This window comes from Mustela putorius, unplaced genomic scaffold (genome assembly GCF_011764305.1).
Source record: "Mustela putorius furo isolate JIRA1106 unplaced genomic scaffold, ASM1176430v1.1 tig00000275_pilon_pilon_pilon, whole genome shotgun sequence".
NCBI lineage: Eukaryota > Metazoa > Chordata > Mammalia > Carnivora > Mustelidae > Mustela > Mustela putorius.
Window position 1 is genome coordinate 32,088,496 of NW_025421341.1, and position 20,771 is coordinate 32,109,266.

The following is a 20,771-nucleotide window of genomic DNA, read 5'->3' on the forward strand; positions in this document are numbered from 1 at the left end:
CTGTCTGACCTCAAGAAGCCTTCCTAGATTTAGCTCACCTGATCTACTCAATCCTATGCATCACAGTTTCACCACTGACTTCTGGAACAAGAAGGTCTGGGTTTGACTCTTGGCTCTATAGTGCTCACTTTGGCAGCACATATACTAAAACTGGAAGGACTCCTGGCTCGATGGCTTCTTGGTTCTGTGACCTTAAGGAGGCAAACTGACCACTAACCTGGAGTTTCTTTACTTGTAAGATGGAAATAATAGTACCTGCCACAAAGGGCTGATGAGGAGTAAATGACATGATCCATGTAAAGGATTTACAAGTTATCAGGCACTCGGCAAGAATGTTACTTATAAATATTTGTTACTATGTGTTTTGAAGGGTTTTCACTTATTTGAAAATAAGCAAATACATAGTGAATGGAATGGTATAAATCCTTGGGTTCACACAATATTCATCCCTAAACATGAATCAATACCAGTAAAGAAGGATCAAATTGAATTTCATCTCCTAATAACCCAAATATGGTGTGACAGTTCAACAGAGAAGGAGTGAAAAGTAAGCAGTAAAGAGAAGGAAGCAGTGGCTTCAAGTTACACATTGCCACCATCTTCCAACTCTGCCGTTTGTGAGGTATGTCACCTGGCAGGTTATCCCACCTCTCTGAAATAAATTTCCTTAATGACTAACAACTTAATAACACCAGTTTTTTAAAACATTAAATGGAATGCATATGTAAGATACCTGGTATTTCTCAAAAATAAATAATGTGAAATAAATGCTCATTCCCATCTCCTGTTCCAACACCTTGGGCTATAATTAAGAGCTGAGAACTAGGGTAAAGGTAGTAAGAACGGAAAAGTAGTATTCGTGACCATACAACACAGATTTTGTGAATATGAGGAAGACGATACAAGTTGAGTTTTACTCCACTTGCCACCAAGTGCAATGCAGCATGAGCTTCACAGGCTGACTGGCTTTATTATGGCCTTGGGGTCACGTCAGATCTCCCGAGGAACTGCACTGGGGGGAGGTGGGAGTGCAGGTTTTTTCCTAAAAATTATGTTAACAGACTCCAAAGAAAAGAAAACAAGTGTCTAAGGAGAGTTGAGGACGTGACATTTAAGAACAACCAGCTCTTGCCCTGCCTTGGACCCTCCTGGAAATCAGAGCTTAAGGAGAGGAGCTCTGTCGGCTCTGCAAGCACAGCACACAGGAAGGCAGAAAACAGAGGATGGAATCCCACCGAAGCACCTATAAACTCACCCTGGCCCGACACCTGTGGAGGCAACACAGCTACTATGTTGGGGATACACACACACACACAAATATGCTTGCATGCTTCTACTTCATTTTAAAACAGAAAGAAGAGGTGTAAAAGCAGAAATAAATGAGCCCCAATAGTCAAGAAAACCTTGGCAGGTCCTACGGACAGCTGATGGTCCCTTTTTAGCTTGGCTTTTAATTTCCTTATGACTTCAAGGTACCAATCTTTTTTTTTTTTTTAAAGATTTTATTTATTTATTCGACAGAGAGAGATCACAAGTAGGCAGAGAGGAAGGCAGAGAGAGAGGAGGAAGCAGGCTCCCTGCTGAGCAGAGAGCCCGATGCGGGACTCGATCCCAGGACCCTGAGATCATGACCTGAGCCGAAGGCAGCGGCTTAACCCACTGAGCCACCCAGGCGCCCCAAGGTACCAATCTTAATTCAGTATCTATACCTTCAAATTCAAAAGATTTTAACACAGATATAAGATATATTTAAAATATCCAACTGAACAAAATTCTAAAATGTAAAAGATGTTACCTTCATGATAAACCTATGGTATAGGTTAAACACAAGATTTACACAGGGTCTACTAGTATTCTTGTCAAAGTTTAGCAAATATTGAATCAAGTGGAAGTACAGATAATAGGGTTAAAGGAAACAGCTAACAACTGTCTCTGATCCAAGAGTAGGTTAGGCTAATTCACTATCAGTTACACTTTTGACAAGAATACTACCACACTATATAAATTTTTTAATAACCAAGAAAAGATTCTGCCCCTATCAAAATCAAAATCTAAAAATGTTCTATGGGGCCAAAAAAAAATAAAGGTAAAAAGTAAAAAAGATGGACAAATATTACAAAAATCACATGCTAGAACTGTACATTAAGTGCTTTATTATTCTTTGTATTTTTTAGAATTCTCAAGATAGAAAAAATAAAAGAACGGCCTTCAGCATTATAGCAATCATGCAACTGAAGAAGGCCACCAACAGCTCTAATCAATTCTAAAGACACGAACATGCCGCTTCCCTAAAAGTCTTTTGAACAAAAGAGAAAAAGGAAAGTACCTCAAGAACCCTATTGCCCATCTAGTTTCTTTGCTTGAAACGCATTATTCTGAAATGTTAGCTCTACTCCACCGTTCAAGAAAGAGGACAACATTCTTTCCCATTTACGTGGCCCAGTGTACGGAACGTAAGGGGTGTTCATCTTCAGACTAAGCTCTTTAAAGGCCATTAAGTATGACATGTGAGGGATGCCTGGGTGGCTCAGTTGGTTAAGCAGCTGCCTTCAGCTCAGGTCATGATCCCAGGGTTCTGGGATCGAGTCCCACATCGGGCTCCTTGCTCGGCAGGGAGCCTGCTTCTCCCTCTGCCTGCCTCTTTGTCTGCCTGTGCTCACTCACTCTCTCTCCCTCCTCTGTCTCTGACAAATAAATAAATAAAATCTTAAAAAAAAAAAAAAAAGGAAAGAACCGCCACACTGTTTAAAAAAAAAAAGTATGACATGTGAATAGATTTCATTTATACTAGGATACATTTATTTTGAAACTTTAGGTCATATTTCCATATATCATGAATGTATCATACCAACACGCCCCCCGCCCCCCTGGCAAAAAGAAAAACCCACCATTCACTTCTGATCATGGTCAAATGCAACTCATAACTGAAGTAATTCTGTTGTCTGGTTAAGGAAAAAGATCCAACTTAAGGTCCCACTCTGACAATAGGAAATAACTTAGTAGCAGGTGCTAAAAGGGTAAAGATACAGGCACTATAAATGGCATTCAGAAATAAGAAGGCATTCCTGACTGGTCTCATTAAAACTAAATGTAGTATCAAGTATTATGTATTGTTACAAACAGATATAGTAATAAATGGAAGACTGCCTCAAGCTGCAAAAAAGAAAAAAAAATCTGACTACTCTGAAAGCATAATCACTTTTGACAAAGCAAGAAAAATTTTCATGGGGATTTAAAAAAAAAAAAAAAAGGAAGAAGCAGTAGAAAGAAGTTGTTGTTTCCATATACTTACTTGCTAATTTGGCCTGTAATCCAGAAGGTCCAGGTTTTGATGTCTCTGACTTAGAAGACCCTGGAAGAGACAGTTTGGTTTTAGGAAGGCTAACTTTAGGGCTGAAACGAGCAGCCCAATCGAATTTTGAAGAGCCACCAGTTTTACTCTGTTCCTTTTCCCTGCTACTTCTTCTCGGACTGGGACTGGACGCTGAACGGGAACGCCTGGCCTTGTTCTGGTCTTTTCCTTGTTTCAGTCTGGCCCCTGGTGGTACAGTAGAGGAGGCCGAGGCAACAGCAGAAGAGGAGGAGGAAGTCGAGGCAGCGGAGGAAGAATCAGTGATGGCGCTGCACCCAGCTTTGGCCGAGGCGGCGGATTTTGAAGCCAGCTTGGTGGGTTTTGCAGATCGCTCTTCGGCACCCGTTGACTCAGACACAGAACCACTCTTTATACAAGAACTCTCTGTCCTCTTTCTTTTCTGACTCCGTGAACTGCCAGCGGCCCCACTCTTTCTGGTATGAGCCTTACTTGTTGACGGCGATTGTGCAGATTTCAGTTGTTGCTCCTGGTCTAAATGTCTCTTCTTTGACTTACTATGTGGCTTACTGGTTTCAGAGGGAGATTCAGTATGCTGAAGTGCTTTTGGTTTTTTGGCAGAGCTAGGAGAATTGGTCCTGTTGTAGTCTGGACTAGCACTGCGTTTCACTCCTCGAGAATTGTCTTTCTTAGGCACCTGCCCCGTTTTTTGCCTTTCTGAAGTATTGGCTCTGTCTGGATCCTCTGGTTGTGGAACTATGACAGCAGATGACGAACTGCAGCTTCTGAGAGGTCAGATAAGAAGAGAGTTAATATCAGCCTGCCGTCATTGTACCTGTCGTATAGTACTTAGTAACTTCTCAAATCTGAGCAAATAAGTGCTTTAAAAAAAAAAAACAAAAAAAAAGCAAAAGACTTCCTTATTAAGTCCAGGCTAAATAAACACAAGTTTTCAAATGGCTCAAAAGGGGGAGGGGGGTGAGGTGTCAAAAAAGCAGGTGTGACTTTGAATGATTAAATATTTGATTAGAAGATCAATATTTGATTAGATCAGAGTAATTCTTCAGCCCAAAGATTACTGACACTAACCCTCCTAATCACAAAACAAGAATTAAGATTAAAAGAAAAGGAATTTCTTAGCAGTTCAGAACTAGCTGAAACTAGAATATTGGTGCCCTGTTCACAAATACAACTTCTTTGTCAAAGCCTGAAATACGTAACCACTTATGTATGCGCTGTCAAAACGAAGGTAAGAGAATTATATAGTACCATACCTTTCTAAAAGACTCCTGTCAATTAGATCTTAAGAAATCAATGACCTTTGGCTCTACCAAGAAAAAACTAAAAGCAAAACCTTAAAAAAAAGGGAGGGGGATGGCATTTCAGATGCCCATAAAGGTTTGTTAATCAAAAGGGGAACCTCACAGCTCTCCAAGGGCAAAAATACATTGTCTAGAGCTTACTGCATTGACACCACTGCAAAGTAAACTATTAATCCTCAAGGTTACAATCAGGGAATAATGAAAACACGTATCACAACATCTTGCGATGACCTGCTAAATTTTAATTTATGCAATGATTCAAATGCAAATAATTCTGCCTTGAAAATGTACAAGCAATGTGAAGATTTACCTTTTAGAAAGGTGTCCCCTTGACAGTTCAGAAGTAGTATTAGACTGCACTTTGGGTGCCTTAGAATTAGATTTTCTACTCTCAGGAGGGCTATATCCCTTATGTTTTGCCTGCCCTAAATGTGACCTGTCAGCAGAAAAATCAAAACAGAAATCTATCAGGAAACTGAGATGCAAATACAGTACTGAAATGTGAATTATGTTTCATTTTTTTTAAAGTCTCCCAATTCTTTACTGTTCACCCTACCCTTTCCCCAAATATTTCCATAATTATTGTTCTACCAAATAATTTTGCCAAATGCCTGCCTTAGAACCAATACCTCAAAACCCAAGAGTACAGGTTGTTTATTACCAACTTTCATAACTGAATAGCAATACTATAGTTACTTAAGCAATAAAGAATTTTTCAACAATTGTACTGCACACTCATATATGCTAAATGTTCGCAAATGCAAATCCAGCCTTTAGTTCTAAACACTACTTTTTAATAGATAATGTGAGTATAACAGCTTAAAAGCTTTACAGAAGAGGCAGTCTGTGATCCCACAAGGATACTGATTCCCAATTTGCAGATTATAATTCAGGTTAGCACAGTAAATGCAGAGGCAGAAGGAATCAATTCTCAAACTGATTTTACACAGAAAATCATTAGAAGCACTAAACAGTAAATAAACTTACATGAAATCGATAAAATGGTATTTGCTAAAAATGCAATGCACTAATCAATAGAAAGCACACCAAAAAACCAAGTCCTTGAAAAAGAGATAAAGAATTGACCACAAAATATTCAAAACATTCAAGAGAGTCCATCACTGATATACAGTTGAGTTGTATTTGTATTAATACAAATTCTGTGCCAGCACTGTTCTAAGAGCAAGCTGGTAGGACATGAATAAACTGTTTTTCAGTTGTTAGATTTTTTTTTTAATCTCAATGATTACATTACATTTACATAAACAATAAAAAGAGAGCATGCATTAATATATACCCAGAAAAGCTGGTGTTACATAGTCTGTGAGAGATAGTAATGTTAAAAGATGCAACTATTTTAATTCACAGCTAACATCCATCTTTCACGTAAATAACATTAAGAGCATATTCTGATAAGAAGACCAAAGTTTCATTAATACCAAAGCTGTTAAAAAAAATTTCTTTAAAGGCTTTCATTCTGAACATCATCTCCAAGGAACTTAGAAATAAGACCCTGAAACCTCACATGACCATTCTAATTGAATCTGTAAGGATGCCATATAGTTCTTAACATATCATAAAAGTTCCACCATTTCTTCAAAAAGATGCTTTAAGGTTTCTCATCTCTTACTTTTTTTCTTCCATTTTCCCAGAAGAGTTCATTACTAGATTCTTGAAAGAAGGTATGAAATTAGCTTCTCAACGAAAAAAAAATTTTTTGGAACTGTAGTATCATTTTCATTTTTAAGGTTTTAATATATGACAGGCTAGCACTTTCTAAAGACTTACTAGTATAGTGTTCTTAGTCTTGACTGTAGTAATGAATATAAGCATTTTTCAAAATACATGTATTTTTTCGAAGTGTATCCAAGCTGAATCTTTTAAGATGTACCCACTGTGATTTAGTTTGCATCTTTCCTAGATATTCTTCCAATACAGACTGAAGTTCTGTTATAACCCATGAGTTTACTATTAAAGAGATTTAATTTCTAGAAACTGCTGTTTTTGTTACACTTTTACTAACAGATCTGAGAGTTCTATTAAAAAAAAAAAGAAATGGAACTGAGTAAATTTTTAAGTCACCCTAATTACTTTTTAAAAGGTATAATGTTATATTTTCAAGGTATACAATTTAATATCCATAGAACAGACCCTATAAGTTATGTCATTCAGGTTCTCTTTTTTTTTTTTTTTTAAGATTTTATTTATTTATTTGACAGAGAGAAATCACAAGTAGATGGAGAGGCAGGCAGAGAGAGAGAGAGGGAAGCAGGCTCTCTGCTGAGCAGAGAGCCCGATGCGGGACTCGATCCCAGGACCCTGAGATCATGACCTGAGCCGAAGGCAGTGGCTTAACCCACTGAGCCACCCAGGCACCCATTCAGGTTCTCTTTATTTTTATTTTAGTCAAGTCTGCAAAGGTTTCATTTTTAATTGAATCACAATTTCTACTTCATTACAAAATTTAAAATATCCCTTGCTGTAGTCCTTGGTCGTAATTTTAAAATCATTTTAAAAGAAAACTTCCTCCGGGGCGCCTAGGTGGCTCAGTGGGTTAAAGCCTCTCTGCCTTTGGCTCAGGTCATGATCACAGGGTTTTGTCATGATTCCAGGGTTTTGGGATGGAGCCCTGCATCCAGCTCTCTGCTCAGCAGGGAGCCTGCTTCCTCCTCTTTCTCTGCCTGCTTCTCTGCCTACTTGTGATCTCTGTCAAATAAATAAAAAAGATCTTTTAAAAAAAAAAAAAGGAAACTTCCTCTAGAGTTAGATGACTTTGTGATAACATTCCATTAAATATTCAAACGGCAGTCTTAACAAATGTTTACCATATATATATTCCTAGTTAGTAACTAGAGGAACTAGAGGATGGGGGAGAAAATTCATTCTCTTTGTCAACAGAATCTCACCAACATCAGTCCAATGCTGAGAGTGATGTAGAAGGCAGCAGCCCTCCTCTTTTTACCCCCAAAAATTGTTCCTGGCTCTTCAACAGACCTAACTTTATAGCCACTTAAATGAACTCCTGGGTTTCTATTGTTCTTATACCTTCATGACCTAAAAAGGATTTATCAGATAAATACTCAAAATTTCATCACAATGGGGGCGGGGAGCTACCCAGCTTAGAAACTGAAACTCCCAAAACTAGCTTAAAACCAACAATGCCAGGGCACCTGGGTGACTCAGTGGGTTAAAGCCTCTGCTTTCAGCTCAGGTCATGATCCCAGGGTCCTGGGATCGAGCCCCACATAGGGCTCTCTGCTCCGTGGGGAGCCTGCTTCCTCCTCTCTCTCTCTGCCTTGCTTCTCTGCCTACTTGGGATCTCTCTCTGTCAAATAAATAAATAAAATCTTTAAAAACAAAAACAAAAACCAACAATGCCCACATTCCTGACTGCACCTTTCCTAAAATTAAGTGTAACATTCCTACTGAAGACTGGTTAAAAACATTCCAAAATATTAAATAGTGATCATTACTACCCTTACACCCAGTATTTAGCAGGGTCTTAATACATTTTCTGTCAAGGGTAGTAATACTTCTGGCTTTGTGGGTAATATTAGGGTGTCACATAAACAATTATAAACAATATGTAAAATAAGGGGGGGCACGGCTACATTCTGATCAAATTTTTATTTACAAAAATAAGCGGGAAGCTGGATCTATCCTGGGGGGTCATACACAGTTTTCTAACCCTTGGCTTATCAGAAGAGAGTAGGCAACCAGATGGTACCATAAAGAAACAATATGTGGCCTCCCAAAGCAGGGCTCTGTTTTATTATGCCCATTTATAAATTATTAATGCTTAGAATACTATAAAGTAAATCTCCATAAAATAGTAACGCCCAATCTAGAATAGCCAATTAGAGTATCACAGGATTCAACACTCAACAAGCCTTGATGCCTTTTCGCTCATTTCACCAATTCCCTCATTTATCAGGCCTTAATGCTCAACATTAACTTTCATTAAAAAGCATAATCTAAGACCCAGTAAAATTTATAGCCACTACAATCAAATTTGCAAAAATAACACAGTCAAATTCATGACAAACTCTTTTGAAAAGCACCAGAATAAGCCCATTTAGTAAATTACAGCCCAAGGATAGGTGGAAAAGTGGGTGGGTATATATTCAGGAGGTTTATATCATCCTATGCATATTCCTGGGTGGGGAGGAACCTCTCTATCTACAAAATCACTCACTAAAAATAACCAGTCTAATGGTGAAAATATGACAGGGCACAGAGCACTCAAACCTATGTTATTTTATAATCACGTTCCTAACAAAAACATCACCAATTTTAAAGATTAAATCTCCACTAACATTTGCACCAATAATCACAGTTGGCCCACTCTTTGGAATCTTATTTTTGTACTTTCTTGTTTTAAGTGTGAATTTTTAAAGACATCTTCTCTTAAGACCAGCTTCAGAATTAAAAATACAATTCTGGGGGATGCTTTCCTTTTTCTCATTTTCTTTCATTATAAATACAGGAATAAGTGGTTTTGAGCTTCCTTCAAGTGTTCAACAGTGCAAAGCGTAGTGGTTCTGAAAGGCACTGAGCTAGCTATTTCTTGCACTAAGTGATTTCTGTAACATTTTTAAGTTTTTTTCATAAGATCTTCATAGATTACCGAATCTTCCACGCTAATTCAAAGTCTATTCCACTTCAGCTCATGTAGTAACAGGACAGGAAAAAATGCCTGTGAATCAACACCATTTCCATGTTATAATGACACATTTCCCTATTTAGCAAGTATATGTGGTCCAACTCACTTTAAAGAAACCCAGGTTACAATAGAACAGACTAATCTACTCTGGGTTGTGTGGCTTTAAGACCTAAATGCTTCTTGCTGACTTCTGGGCAAATCATAGTTGACTGCCCCTTCTAGATACTTCAATTTACCTTTACTACTATTTAATAAAATACTTGTAGTCCAAAAGGTTAAAAACCATCTCTAATCCAGATGCCACCAAATTAAGGATAAAATCTTTTTTTTTTTTTTTTTTTTTTTTTTTTTTTTTTTTTTTTTTTTTTTTTTTTTTTTTTTTTTAAAGATTTTATTCATTCGACAGAGAAAGATCACAAGCAGGCAGAGAGGCAGGGAGAGAGAGAGGAGGAAGCAGGCTCCCCACCGAGCAGAGAGCCCGATGCGGGGCTCGATCCCAGGACCCTAGGATCACGACCCGAGCCGAAAGCAGAGGCTCTAACCCACTGAGCCACCCAGGCGCCCCAAGGATAAAATCTTTTATCAAAGAACTCATTCTTGTCTTAATGTGAAATGAGTGCCCAATTGTAAGTAACCACTTAACACTTTATGTCACAGGTATTAAATTTTGTTTGAAACTAATTTTCATGCCAGACATATTCACAGTTCAAATACATGTACATACTACCAAACACAAATGATTTGGGGCTTAAATATCCAAATTTGTGTTTTGTATGTGCATACAGATATGCGTGCATTTTTATGCTTTTTAAAATTTTTTTACATTAAACGCATTCTTATAATTCTGTCTTCTAAATTAAATGCATGTTTTAAGTAAGTCACTGGTTTTTCAATAATGAGGGTGAAAAGTTCATTTAAATTACTTTAAACAAAAAACTCGGGGCGCCTGGGTGGCTCAGTCGTTACATTACACGTCTGCCTTTGGCTCAGGTCATGATCCCAGAGTCCTGGGATACAGCGCCACAACGGGCTCCCTACTTTATGGGAAGCCGGCTTCTCCCTCTCCCTGTGCTTGCGTTCCCTCTCTCATTCGCGCACTCTCTCTCTCTCTGTGTCAAATAAATAAATTAAATCTTTAAAAGCAAAAACAAAACAAAAAACTCACTAATGTTCTCAGCAAAATGTACTGTTTTCCTATTTTCAATCACAAAACAAAAGCTGAGTAGTTTGACCAACGTTCCTATGTTTAGCTATGGCAAAATGCTAATATATTGATTATGTAATTTACCGTAAAGAACTTTTTAAATAAAGCAATGTTTTAAACATCAGTGGTTCTCCCTGTAGGGAACATTAAGAAAACACGTTAGGGAACCAGGCGCTATTACCTTTTAGCAGATGTGGACTAGAGATGAAAAAAAAAATGTCATGCAATATAGAATAGACAAAATGTAAAACTGTCCCATGACCCACAGATTTCAAGTACCCTTGGTAATACATGAAAACCTTATGAAAAAACTTGAAATCTGGCCACGATATAGATAAAATAATACATTGTCATAATTTCTCAGCTTGTATTTGGTTTGCATGGTTTTTAATATACATAAATTTCTCTAGCAATCTATGGGAATCAACAAAAGATTGCATTTTTTGCAGCTTTACCAAGGGTCATGTGTCATTCGGGAAAAGTCTACAATGCAATGTTGCTTATGGCATTTGAGCATGTTGCTGTAGCTGCCACATTCAATAAATTCAAATATAAATGCAAGCGTATAAATATAGTGTCATCTTGTGTCAATGAGCCCAAGCATTTACCTACTGAAATCTTTTGGTACCGTTTTCCTTTTACTTGCTAATTCTCACCCTTATAAAAATGCTTACACATTCTATATATTTAGAAACACTTTATGTTTCTAAACTGCTTAGGCATGTATGTTGTATTTCTTAATTCATTTCAAGCTAACAAAGGGGCATCATAATAAAGATGTTTACACTCTATGATCACATTACAGGATGGGAGCATTAGATCAATAAAACAGACTTGAGAACTACTGTAACAAGCTTCTCATTTCACCAGATTTGTTAGGTATGCCAACTCAAATATATTCAAGTCATGACAAGGCATATAAATACGGGTAACACACAGTTGAGTTCCTGTCCTCAAACAGGTCAGTGCCTCATAAAACAAAGTGATCTACCAGGTGCTATAAAGTTCCCAACACAGGGAGAAATTACTACTAGCAGGAGAATCCAGGCTTTATAAACTACATGGATTTAAACCACATTCTAAGAATGAAAAGCTGAAGAAAAAGAACATTTGAGTCAAAAGCAGATTATAGGCAAAAGCAGAAAGAGGAAAATATGAAACCCACATGGCACCTGGCCAATGATATGAATTTCCCTGAGCACAGAGCTACATTGGGAACCAGGGTTGAAAGGACAGGCTAGGGCTTAAATGCCTTGTCAAAGGATCTATATTTGTCCTTTGGTAATAGTCTGCAGTAGGAGATTTACAGCATTACAAACAGCAAGGCAAAACCAAAAAATTCTAATGTTCAACGACCCAAGCAATACGGAAGAGGGATGAATAAACTACAGTCTGTACTTTACTGTGTAACAGAAACAAGGCAGAGGGACTGAATGTAATCAAAACTGTGGAAAAGGGCACCTGGGTGGCTCAGTGGGTTAAGCCTCTGCCTTCGGCTCAGGTCATGATCTCAGGGTCCTGGGATCGAGTCCTGCATCAGGCTCTCTGCTCAGCAGGGAGCCTGCTTCCTCCTCTCTCTCTCTCTGCCTGCCTCTCTGCCTACTTGCGATCTCTGTGTCAAATAAATAAATAAAATCTTAAAAAAAAAAAAAAAAAACCTGTGGAAAAAATGGCCCCCAAGTGGAGACCAAACAGCTCAATATGCTTTCACCCCCCACATTTCACAAAGGAGTTGGGTAAGGGAATATAAACACCAACATAATCCAAAGTAAATTAGTGATCAGTGGTAGATTAGTGACATAGTCTTTAGTATTTAAGAGGTACATTGGTTTTTGTAGCCTCTCTGCCTATTTGTGATCTACCTCTGTCAAATGAATAAATAAAATCTTTCAAAAAAAAAAAAAGATGTAGGTCCCTAGGCAGGAAAGCTAAGACTGAGCCCAGGCATTCTGACTCTCTGAACCTGAAACCCCGCAGCTATACATAGGGATTCAGGGTCAAAGGAAAAGGCCTGCATCTACAGCTATGAAATTTTTCCTATCCATTTTGGTATCTCTGCCCTGATTGTATACACATCAAATTAAATGACTTAAGGCTTTGCAAATGATATGCAAGAAAAATGAAAGAAAGTGTGTGGAAAAAGAGTCCTCCTGCTTTCTTTTGCTTTCCCTATTACCAAGAAACAGCCTTCCATGTGGGATGCTAAACTTGCTGTTTAACTATGGAAGGAGCATTTGTATATATTCCTTTTTTCATTCACGCCCATACTCTTCTAGGAAAGCATTCCGATACTGAGAAAGCACTCGTAAAACCTGGTGTGTGGAACATCAGATTCACTCAATATAGAGGGACAGAAGAATCAAAGCAAAGCCTCAGTTAAGGAAATGAAAAATCTATGGCAGCTGACACCTTATGGGTTTCCAATATGCTTAGCATGTGACTTTTAAACACAATCTCATACTAGTGATTAAAGCAAGAAATCTATACTGCAAAGAAATTTACAAAACACTTAAGAAATTATTTTGCTGGTCCAAGAAAAAACTTAACTATGAAGACCCTATGTGTAAGGGGCACCTGGTGGCTCAGTCAGTTAAGTGCCTGCCTTTGGCTCAGGTCATGATCCTAGGGTCCTGGAATCCAATCTCACATTGGGCTCCCCGCTCAGTGGAGAGCCTGCTTCTCCATCTCCCTCTGTCCTCCCCCCACGTGTGCTCTCTACCTCACTCACTATCAAATAAATAAATAAATAAATAAAATCCTATGTGAAAAACCTCCAACTACTAGCCTCTGTTCATCCTTGGACCAAATGCAACTGTGCCACTGTTTAACACAACATTGTAAATCTTGCCTCCCAGCCCAAAGACCTGATGGGACAGACTAGCCTTCTCAGCACTACCAAAACAATGCTAGGAGCGAAAGAGTATATGCGTACATGGTTGGGAGGCTAAAACTCAGAGCACCTAACTCTAACAGTAAGATTCACCATTACTGAAAGGAGCAAGTTAACCAGCTACCTGGCTAACTCCAGTATATGTTTTTATAAACGTGGTTTCAATTTAGTCTCAAGAAACAATGAAATCATTTTCATACTACACTAACTATGTCTGCCATTAACATTCTCGTCCTCACAAAGAGAATAAATAAAGCTTGAACTTCCACCTGTAGAGGTCAGGATAAAAAAAGAGACAGGAGGCGGCACGCGCGCGCACACATACACACACACACACACACACAAAATATAAAAAAGGTATCCTACTGGTGAATTAAGTAGGAGATGTGAAGAAAATACACTGTATGCATGGCTATGTTGCGCCAAGTAGAATTTCGGGAAGGAAACAAACGGTCTGTTGTAGACATGGTACAAGAATAAAAAAAATGTTTCAAAGGCCTTTGACAGTTATAATGTGCAGTTTACAAATATTCTATTTCTTCTCTGACCAGAACACATGGTAGGGTGGCACTTGCCAAACTACTCGGAAATTATGTAGAGCCATACAACTTGTTCTGTCAAGGGAATGTGAGCGGAAATGAATCCCTTCTGGAGGAAGCTTTGGAGAGCCAGAGGGCAATTCCTCCATGCTTTCTTGCTGGAGCAATCTGCGTTAATCCCTGAATGTGCAGACACAGAGAAGAGCCACCAGCTGACCCAGGACGGACATGTGTTCTGGTGGCTAGATCGTTAAATAGAGTTCCTGTAGCATATTCTCACCCATCCTCTTATGTAGCCCATTTCAACCCTGTCCTATTTCAACTCTGCCTTCACTCCAATCATCTTTTCATGACCATTCCCATAAAAGATGGTCCTATTTCTGTGCCTAGAAATGCCAAGGAAGTCAACTTTCTTATTTCAAACCCACACTAATATTTGTCGAACACCTATCACTTCAGAGGAAAGCAGCAAGTGGTACAAAAATTAGAAATAAAATCCACACCCTCTAACTAATGACCACATGTCAAGTAGAGACAAATATAGCGGATATGTACCACCTGCTTTGCAACTGCTTCTTTAGCCTTCAGAACCCAAATCAATGAGGTCATCGCTAGAAATGTCTCTCACCTGACTCTAATTATTACCTACATGCCCATTTCCCCTACTGAGTTGGAACAGCTTGTCATAAAGGCTTTCTCCTCTCATTTTTATAACTACCCTCCAGCATGGATGGGGCCTACCAGCATGGTGTTCTACAAATGGATGAACACAGTCTTATACGGAGTTTGGATTACAAGTAAGTGAAGACAGGACAGGGCTCTTTAATAAAGCCAAAAGAAGCAGGGCGCCTGGGTGGCTCAGTGGGTTAAAGCATCTGCCTTCGGCTCGGGTCATGATCCCAGGGTCCTGGGATCGAGCCCCACATTGGGCTCTCTGCTCAGTTGGGAGCCTGCTTCCTCCTCTCTCTGCCTGCTTGTGATCTCTGTCTGTCAAATAAATAAAATAAAATCTTAAAAAAAAAAAAAGCCAAATGAAGCTTTATTAAAATAATACACATGTAGGGCACGTGGGCAGCTCAGTTGGTAATCTTGAGGCTGTGGGAGTGAGCCCCATGTTGGGCTCCCAGCTCAGGGCAGAGTCTACTTGTGGTTCTTCCTCCCCCGCCCCTCCTCCTGCTTGCACATGTTCTCTCTCTCTCTCTCTCTCTCTCTAACAAAATCTTTAAATATAATACACATATCTCCAGCTGCAAAACAGCTGAACAATCAAACATAGAGAAGACAGAAGTCAACATAGTTCTAAAGAACTAAGAACTCAAACTTGCCAGAAATTATTTGCTTTTCTCTGCCTGTCCCTCTTCTTCCCTAAGGTAGGAGATGTGCCATTTGGCAACTTCAGATTCACATCTTCTCTTTGCTACCAGGAAGGATAAAGTTTCCAATCTGAATCATGTGACCACCCCAGTCCCACCAATGAGCTGAGAACAATGGAGGACTGCATATTCTCCCAGCTTTGGCAAAAGACTGGGCAACAGGCAGCCAAGAACAGAGTATGATCATGTTGGTAAAGAACACCTACCATTCAAACTGCAGGGGAGAAGAACTGAGGGAGGCAATTCAACAAAAGATGGCTGCTGTTACAAGAGGGGCTCACGTCAGCTGAGTGACTTTAAAGGTCAGTTCTACTGTACAGTTGTATGAGGGAGACTCACAACACATACTAACTTACTGGTTATACTTATGTTGAAAAATGTTCTCACTCACATCTCATTCCGTAAACCTATTTTTCCAATGCTTAACCTCATTATATGGAAACACCAATGAAATAAAACAGATTATTTTTTTTCTGTATCCAATTGACAAGGTGAAAATAACATGAACAGCATGATGAGGAAAAGCACTCTTTTTCCTGATGATGACAAGAAGTAAATGGCTGAAAAAGCTGACCATCTTGTGAAACAAGTTGACCATAAAAAACTCCCTTTGACCAAGCAATTTCACTTCCGGGAACCTATCCTTAAAAGGCACCTGAAATACAAACATTTAAGCATAAGCAACAACCTTCCCCCTGCAAACATTTAACTATCCAAAAACTAAAAAGTTATTTGGGAAAATGTTATATACAATTTTGGAAAATGTTATATATAAAATATATATAACATTTACATTACTATGATTCAGTAAGTCAAGTGGCCATTTGTAAACAATTATCAACAAAACCTGTTAGGATGCTGAGCTTTCAAAAGAAACAGGATTCAAAACTGTATTTACAGTGTAATAAGTTACATGCTAAATTGTATTTTCAAGACAGATAAAAATCAAAATGTTAACACAAACTTTATCTCTAGATATTCATGCTCTTTTTGTGCTTTTCTGTATTGCATCCAATTGAAACAGATTTTAAAGCAAAATACCAATCTATTTCCTTTCTGTGAAATTAATACTGTCTAAAAATTTTTTTTAAAAGTCCCCGCTCTAACAATGTTAAAAAAAAGTTATTACCTACAGGCCTTACAACTGAGTTCATAGTAAGTAATTTAAACTTTGCATACAAATTTTTTTAAAGGGGCTGGGAAGGTGGAGTAGACTGGATTCAAGCATTTCCTCACTCCATCAAAAATTCTGACAGAGAGGGGCAGTGGCTCAGTCAGGTTAAGCACCTTGACTCTTGATTCTGGCTCAGGTCGGGATCCCAGGGTAGTTAGAGGACTGTGTTAGGCTCCATGCTGGGAGTACAGCCTGCTGAAGATTCTCTCCCCTCCCTCAGCTCTATCGCTCCCTCTCTCAAAAACAAATCTGACAGAGAACAGAAAAAAGAACAGATCAGCTACAGCCCAAAAAACTATAGAAGGTAAAGACAGAAATCATAGAAGAGGAAGAAATCTAGTTCATTTATGGATAGAGGAAAACAGAGCAGAGAAAATAATCAGGGGAGATTAAATATACACCAAAGATCCTAATTTCTATTAGCTGAAGATGAATGAAAACTATTCTTCGAAAAAGAAAAAGAAAGGTAAGTGACCTTGATTTGAGGGAAGGAATGAATGGTCACAGGAAGGAAGCTATGCAAAGAAGAGAGCCTGATGAAAGTTTAAAAAAAAAAAGTGAATTTTAAAAATGAATGATTTTAAAAATTCTAGCAGGGAAAAATGCTACTTATGTCCTCAACTGAATGAGCTAATATTCTTCCATTATACATACTTCATACCCTCCTCCAAGTCCTCTATCGTATGGATTAAGTAGTTTGTGCAGTAACAACAGTTCAGCATAATGAAAAAAATCATTGACTTGAGAGTCAAGTGCTTGGAAATCAGGTCCTGACTCTACACACTAACTGTATAAAGTTGAGCAAACTACCACATTCAGAAAACAAGGACAACACACTTTTTCTCACTCAGGAGTTTCTGTGACTCTCCACTGGAAGAATATGTATAAATATTTTTTTAACTTAAAACACACAACAGTGCACTGCTCTTGCTATGGATGCTGTTATGACCATGAGTCCAATCACTGTATCACGAGGAGTACATTTTCTTTCTTTTCTTTTTGTTTAAAGGTTTTATTTATTTGATAGAAAGGGTGCACAAGCAGGGGGAGTGGCAGGCAAAGGGAGAAGCAGGCTCCCGCAGGCTCCCCGTCAAGCAGAGGGCAGGACCGACACAGGGCTCCATCCCACACCCTGAGATCATGACCTGACCTGGAGGCAGATGCTTAACCACCCCACTATGAGTGGGGTGCTGTCATTTTCAAGATAAGGACTACTTCTGAATCAAAAGCTGACAATAACAGCATTTTACTTAGGAAAGCTAATCAAGAGGAGTCAGATAAAGAGAATGCTCCCTTTCAACTTATCCCATTCCTCTCTCTCTCTCACTCCCAAAATTACCAGAGAGGTTTCTAGAGATTAGGTCACTTCTAGTAGAGAACATTCTACAGGGCTTTCAATGTCAGCCTGGGCTTTGATAAAAAGGTCCTTCCCAGGTTCGAGATTCTTTCCTGAGCGAAGAATCAAGCTAAGAAGAGAAAATAAATTTGAACGAGTATCTCCTAATTTACATTCTTAGTCAAACTGGTAAGACTTTTTTGGCTAATATCCTAAATTTGAATGTCCTGACCATAATTATACTAATCTACATAAAAGAAAGAAAATACATATATATATTTTTTTCAGGATTACTACAAATTATGGGATAGGCACACAGTGGAACATAAAAGATTTTAGAAGTCATGTTTTAAGCAAAGCAAATGACACAAATGATATTGAGTTTTAAGGGGGAGGATGGTAGGACTTGGTCCTCTTTAATGTGCTAATTTTGCTAGAATGTTTTTTGAATGCATGCAAAAGTTGAAATAGTTTAAGAAATGAAATAGGCTACATTCCTGAAACGGAGAAAGGATTTAAGTACTAAAACCCTCGTTATACACTGCTATACATTCTTTAGCAGGTTTTCTGCCATTCCAAACATATTTTAAAATTTTATCCTTCACAACTGAACGTACAATTTTTTTTTTCAAATTGTTATCAAAGTATGGTTGGCAATGTCATATTAGTTTCAGGTGAACAACACAGAGATCTAACTAACTATACATAACTCAGTGCTCACAGTAAGTGTAGTCACCATCTGTCAACATACATTACAACATTACCGACAATATTCTATAGGCTGTACTTTCCACATCTGTGACTTATTTTAATACTGAAAGTTTGAACTCTTAATCCCTTCACCTACTTCACTCATCCTGCCATTCATCCCTCTCTCCTCTGGGCAACTACCAAGTTGTTCTCTGCATGAATCTGTTTCTGTTTTTAATTTGTTTGTTGTCTTTTTAGATTACACATATTAGTGAAATCATATGGTATTTGTCTTTCTGACTTAATTCAACTAGCACAAGTCCCTCTAGCTCTCTCCATGTTGCTGCAAATGGTAAGATTTCATTTTTTTTTTTTTTTATGGCTGAGTGTTATTCCACTGCATACATATACCACATCTTCTTGATCCACCGCTAAATCTAAATCTAGATTCTCAATCTAAATCACTAAATGATGGATGGTTAGGGAGCTTCCATAACTTGGCTATTATAAACTATGCTAAAATGAATGAAGGAGTACATGTATCTTTTGGAATTAGTGTTCTTGTCTTCTTTGGGTAAATACCCAGCAGAAGAATTACTGAATTGCATGGTGTTTCTATTTTTAATTTTTTGAGCATCTACATACTGTTTTCCACAGTTGCTGCACCAACCGAACATATGACTGACAGACTTAAAGCAAATTAACTATGGCAAAAGTGTGCCAATCTACAAATCAAATTACAGTTCCATCTTGATTACAACTTTATTAGTTACTTAAACTAATACATCTTTATAACATTAACCACTTCCATTTCTATTTCCCACTCGTATTTTTAAAATACAGAGTACAGTAAAATATTCAACACCAACACACAGAGGGAAGGCAATGGTGCTGAAACATCACTGTGGATTTTAGAACCAGAGTACTATATGAAGACCAAAATGTCGGTCATGAGCAAGAGTTCAAATAGAACTTGAGTATGTACTATGTAAAACTGCAGTTGTGCAAAAGGTTCAAGTTACTTACACTTTTTTTTTTAAAAGATTTTGTTTATTTACTTTCCAGAGAGAGAGAGAGAGCGCGCGTGCACAGGCAGGCAGAGTGGCAGCAGAGGCAAAGGGAGAAGCACGGGACTCAATCCCAGGACTATGGGATCATGACCCGAGCCGAAGGCAGCCGCTCAACCAACTGAGCCACCCAGGTGTCCCACTTACACATTTTCTTAATGTTTTTTTAAAGTAATCTCTGAGCCCAACATGGGGCTCAAACTCATGACACTGAGATCAACAGTCACATGCTCTCCTAGCTAGGCCAGCCAGGCACCCTCAAAATAGTACGAGTACTTATGAGTGAATTCATGCACATACAGGCTTATATATTCACGAGTGTAAAGACAACTAAGGAAACTATGCCAGTGTTAACAGTGATAATATCTCAACTGTTAAGATGTTTTCCTTGACACTCTTCTGTGTCTTCCAAATTCTCTAAAAGAAACACGCCATATTTTCATAATGGATATTTTTTAATCAACAGATAAATAAAGTGTGGCTGCTACAAAGAAGAATCTGAATGTAACACAAGTTCAGAACAGAACTCTGTACTAAGCACCATGCTACCCAGTGTGGCACAAATTGCTGAAGTTAACTGACAGACCTATGACACGGATATCCCCCCACTGTGACGAAGAACTTGAGGTTTCCTGAAAGACAGAACAAAGGACACACAGCTATTTAACGGCAGAGACGGTCACTGCACTGAACGTAGTCCTCATCCAAAGTCCGTACGTTTAACTACCGAACAGCCCAACATCAGCAGGAGAGGTTGATATATTCTTCACAATTGACATTTTTTTAATATAATTTACTGGACAATATATACATGGTAATGCCCCCAGTAATGCTCCTATCAGGTAGTCATATTACAATCTTGCCATTACTAACCGCAAGCTAAACGTGGGTCGGAGAATTAGGCCTTGGCCTTGTAAGTACAGTTCAGAATAGTTCATACATAAAATGACAGTCCTTGGCTCAATGAGACAAGGAATTTTTATTCCAGAGAAATGCATCTGATTCTTCACACTACCTCCTATACAAGTATTCCAGTGAAAAACCTGCTAAATAGCAGACCACTAAGGAAATGATGAGTAAGTGATAGCCCACCAAGTCAGACTGCCTCACCAGCCTGTCAGCGTCCATATGCTGTCAAACAAGATGGGGGAAAAACTCAAAAAGCTAGACTCAAGATCTCAAGATCTTAAAACAAATGATGCT

General features: G+C 38.5%; 1 protein-coding gene across 18 annotated transcripts in view; it reads right to left on the reverse strand.

Annotated features, from left to right (window-relative positions):
• TRIP12 (thyroid hormone receptor interactor 12) overlaps positions 1-20,771 on the reverse strand; it is a 145,951-nt gene that overhangs the window by 83,185 nt on the left and 41,995 nt on the right. For 10 of the 18 annotated variants that reach the window (XM_004773423.3, XM_004773420.3, XM_045078833.1 and 7 more), the window contains exons 3-4: positions 4,943-5,068; positions 3,293-4,095 (exon numbers count right to left, since the gene is read on the reverse strand). In XM_004773423.3, coding sequence (XP_004773480.1) covers positions 3,293-4,095; positions 4,943-5,068 — 929 coding nt within the window. Of the gene's footprint in view, positions 1-3,292; positions 4,096-4,942; positions 5,069-20,771 lie in introns of those variants that run through there. The other 8 variants (XM_045078843.1, XM_045078845.1, XM_045078842.1 and 5 more) reach the window with 3 other exon arrangements.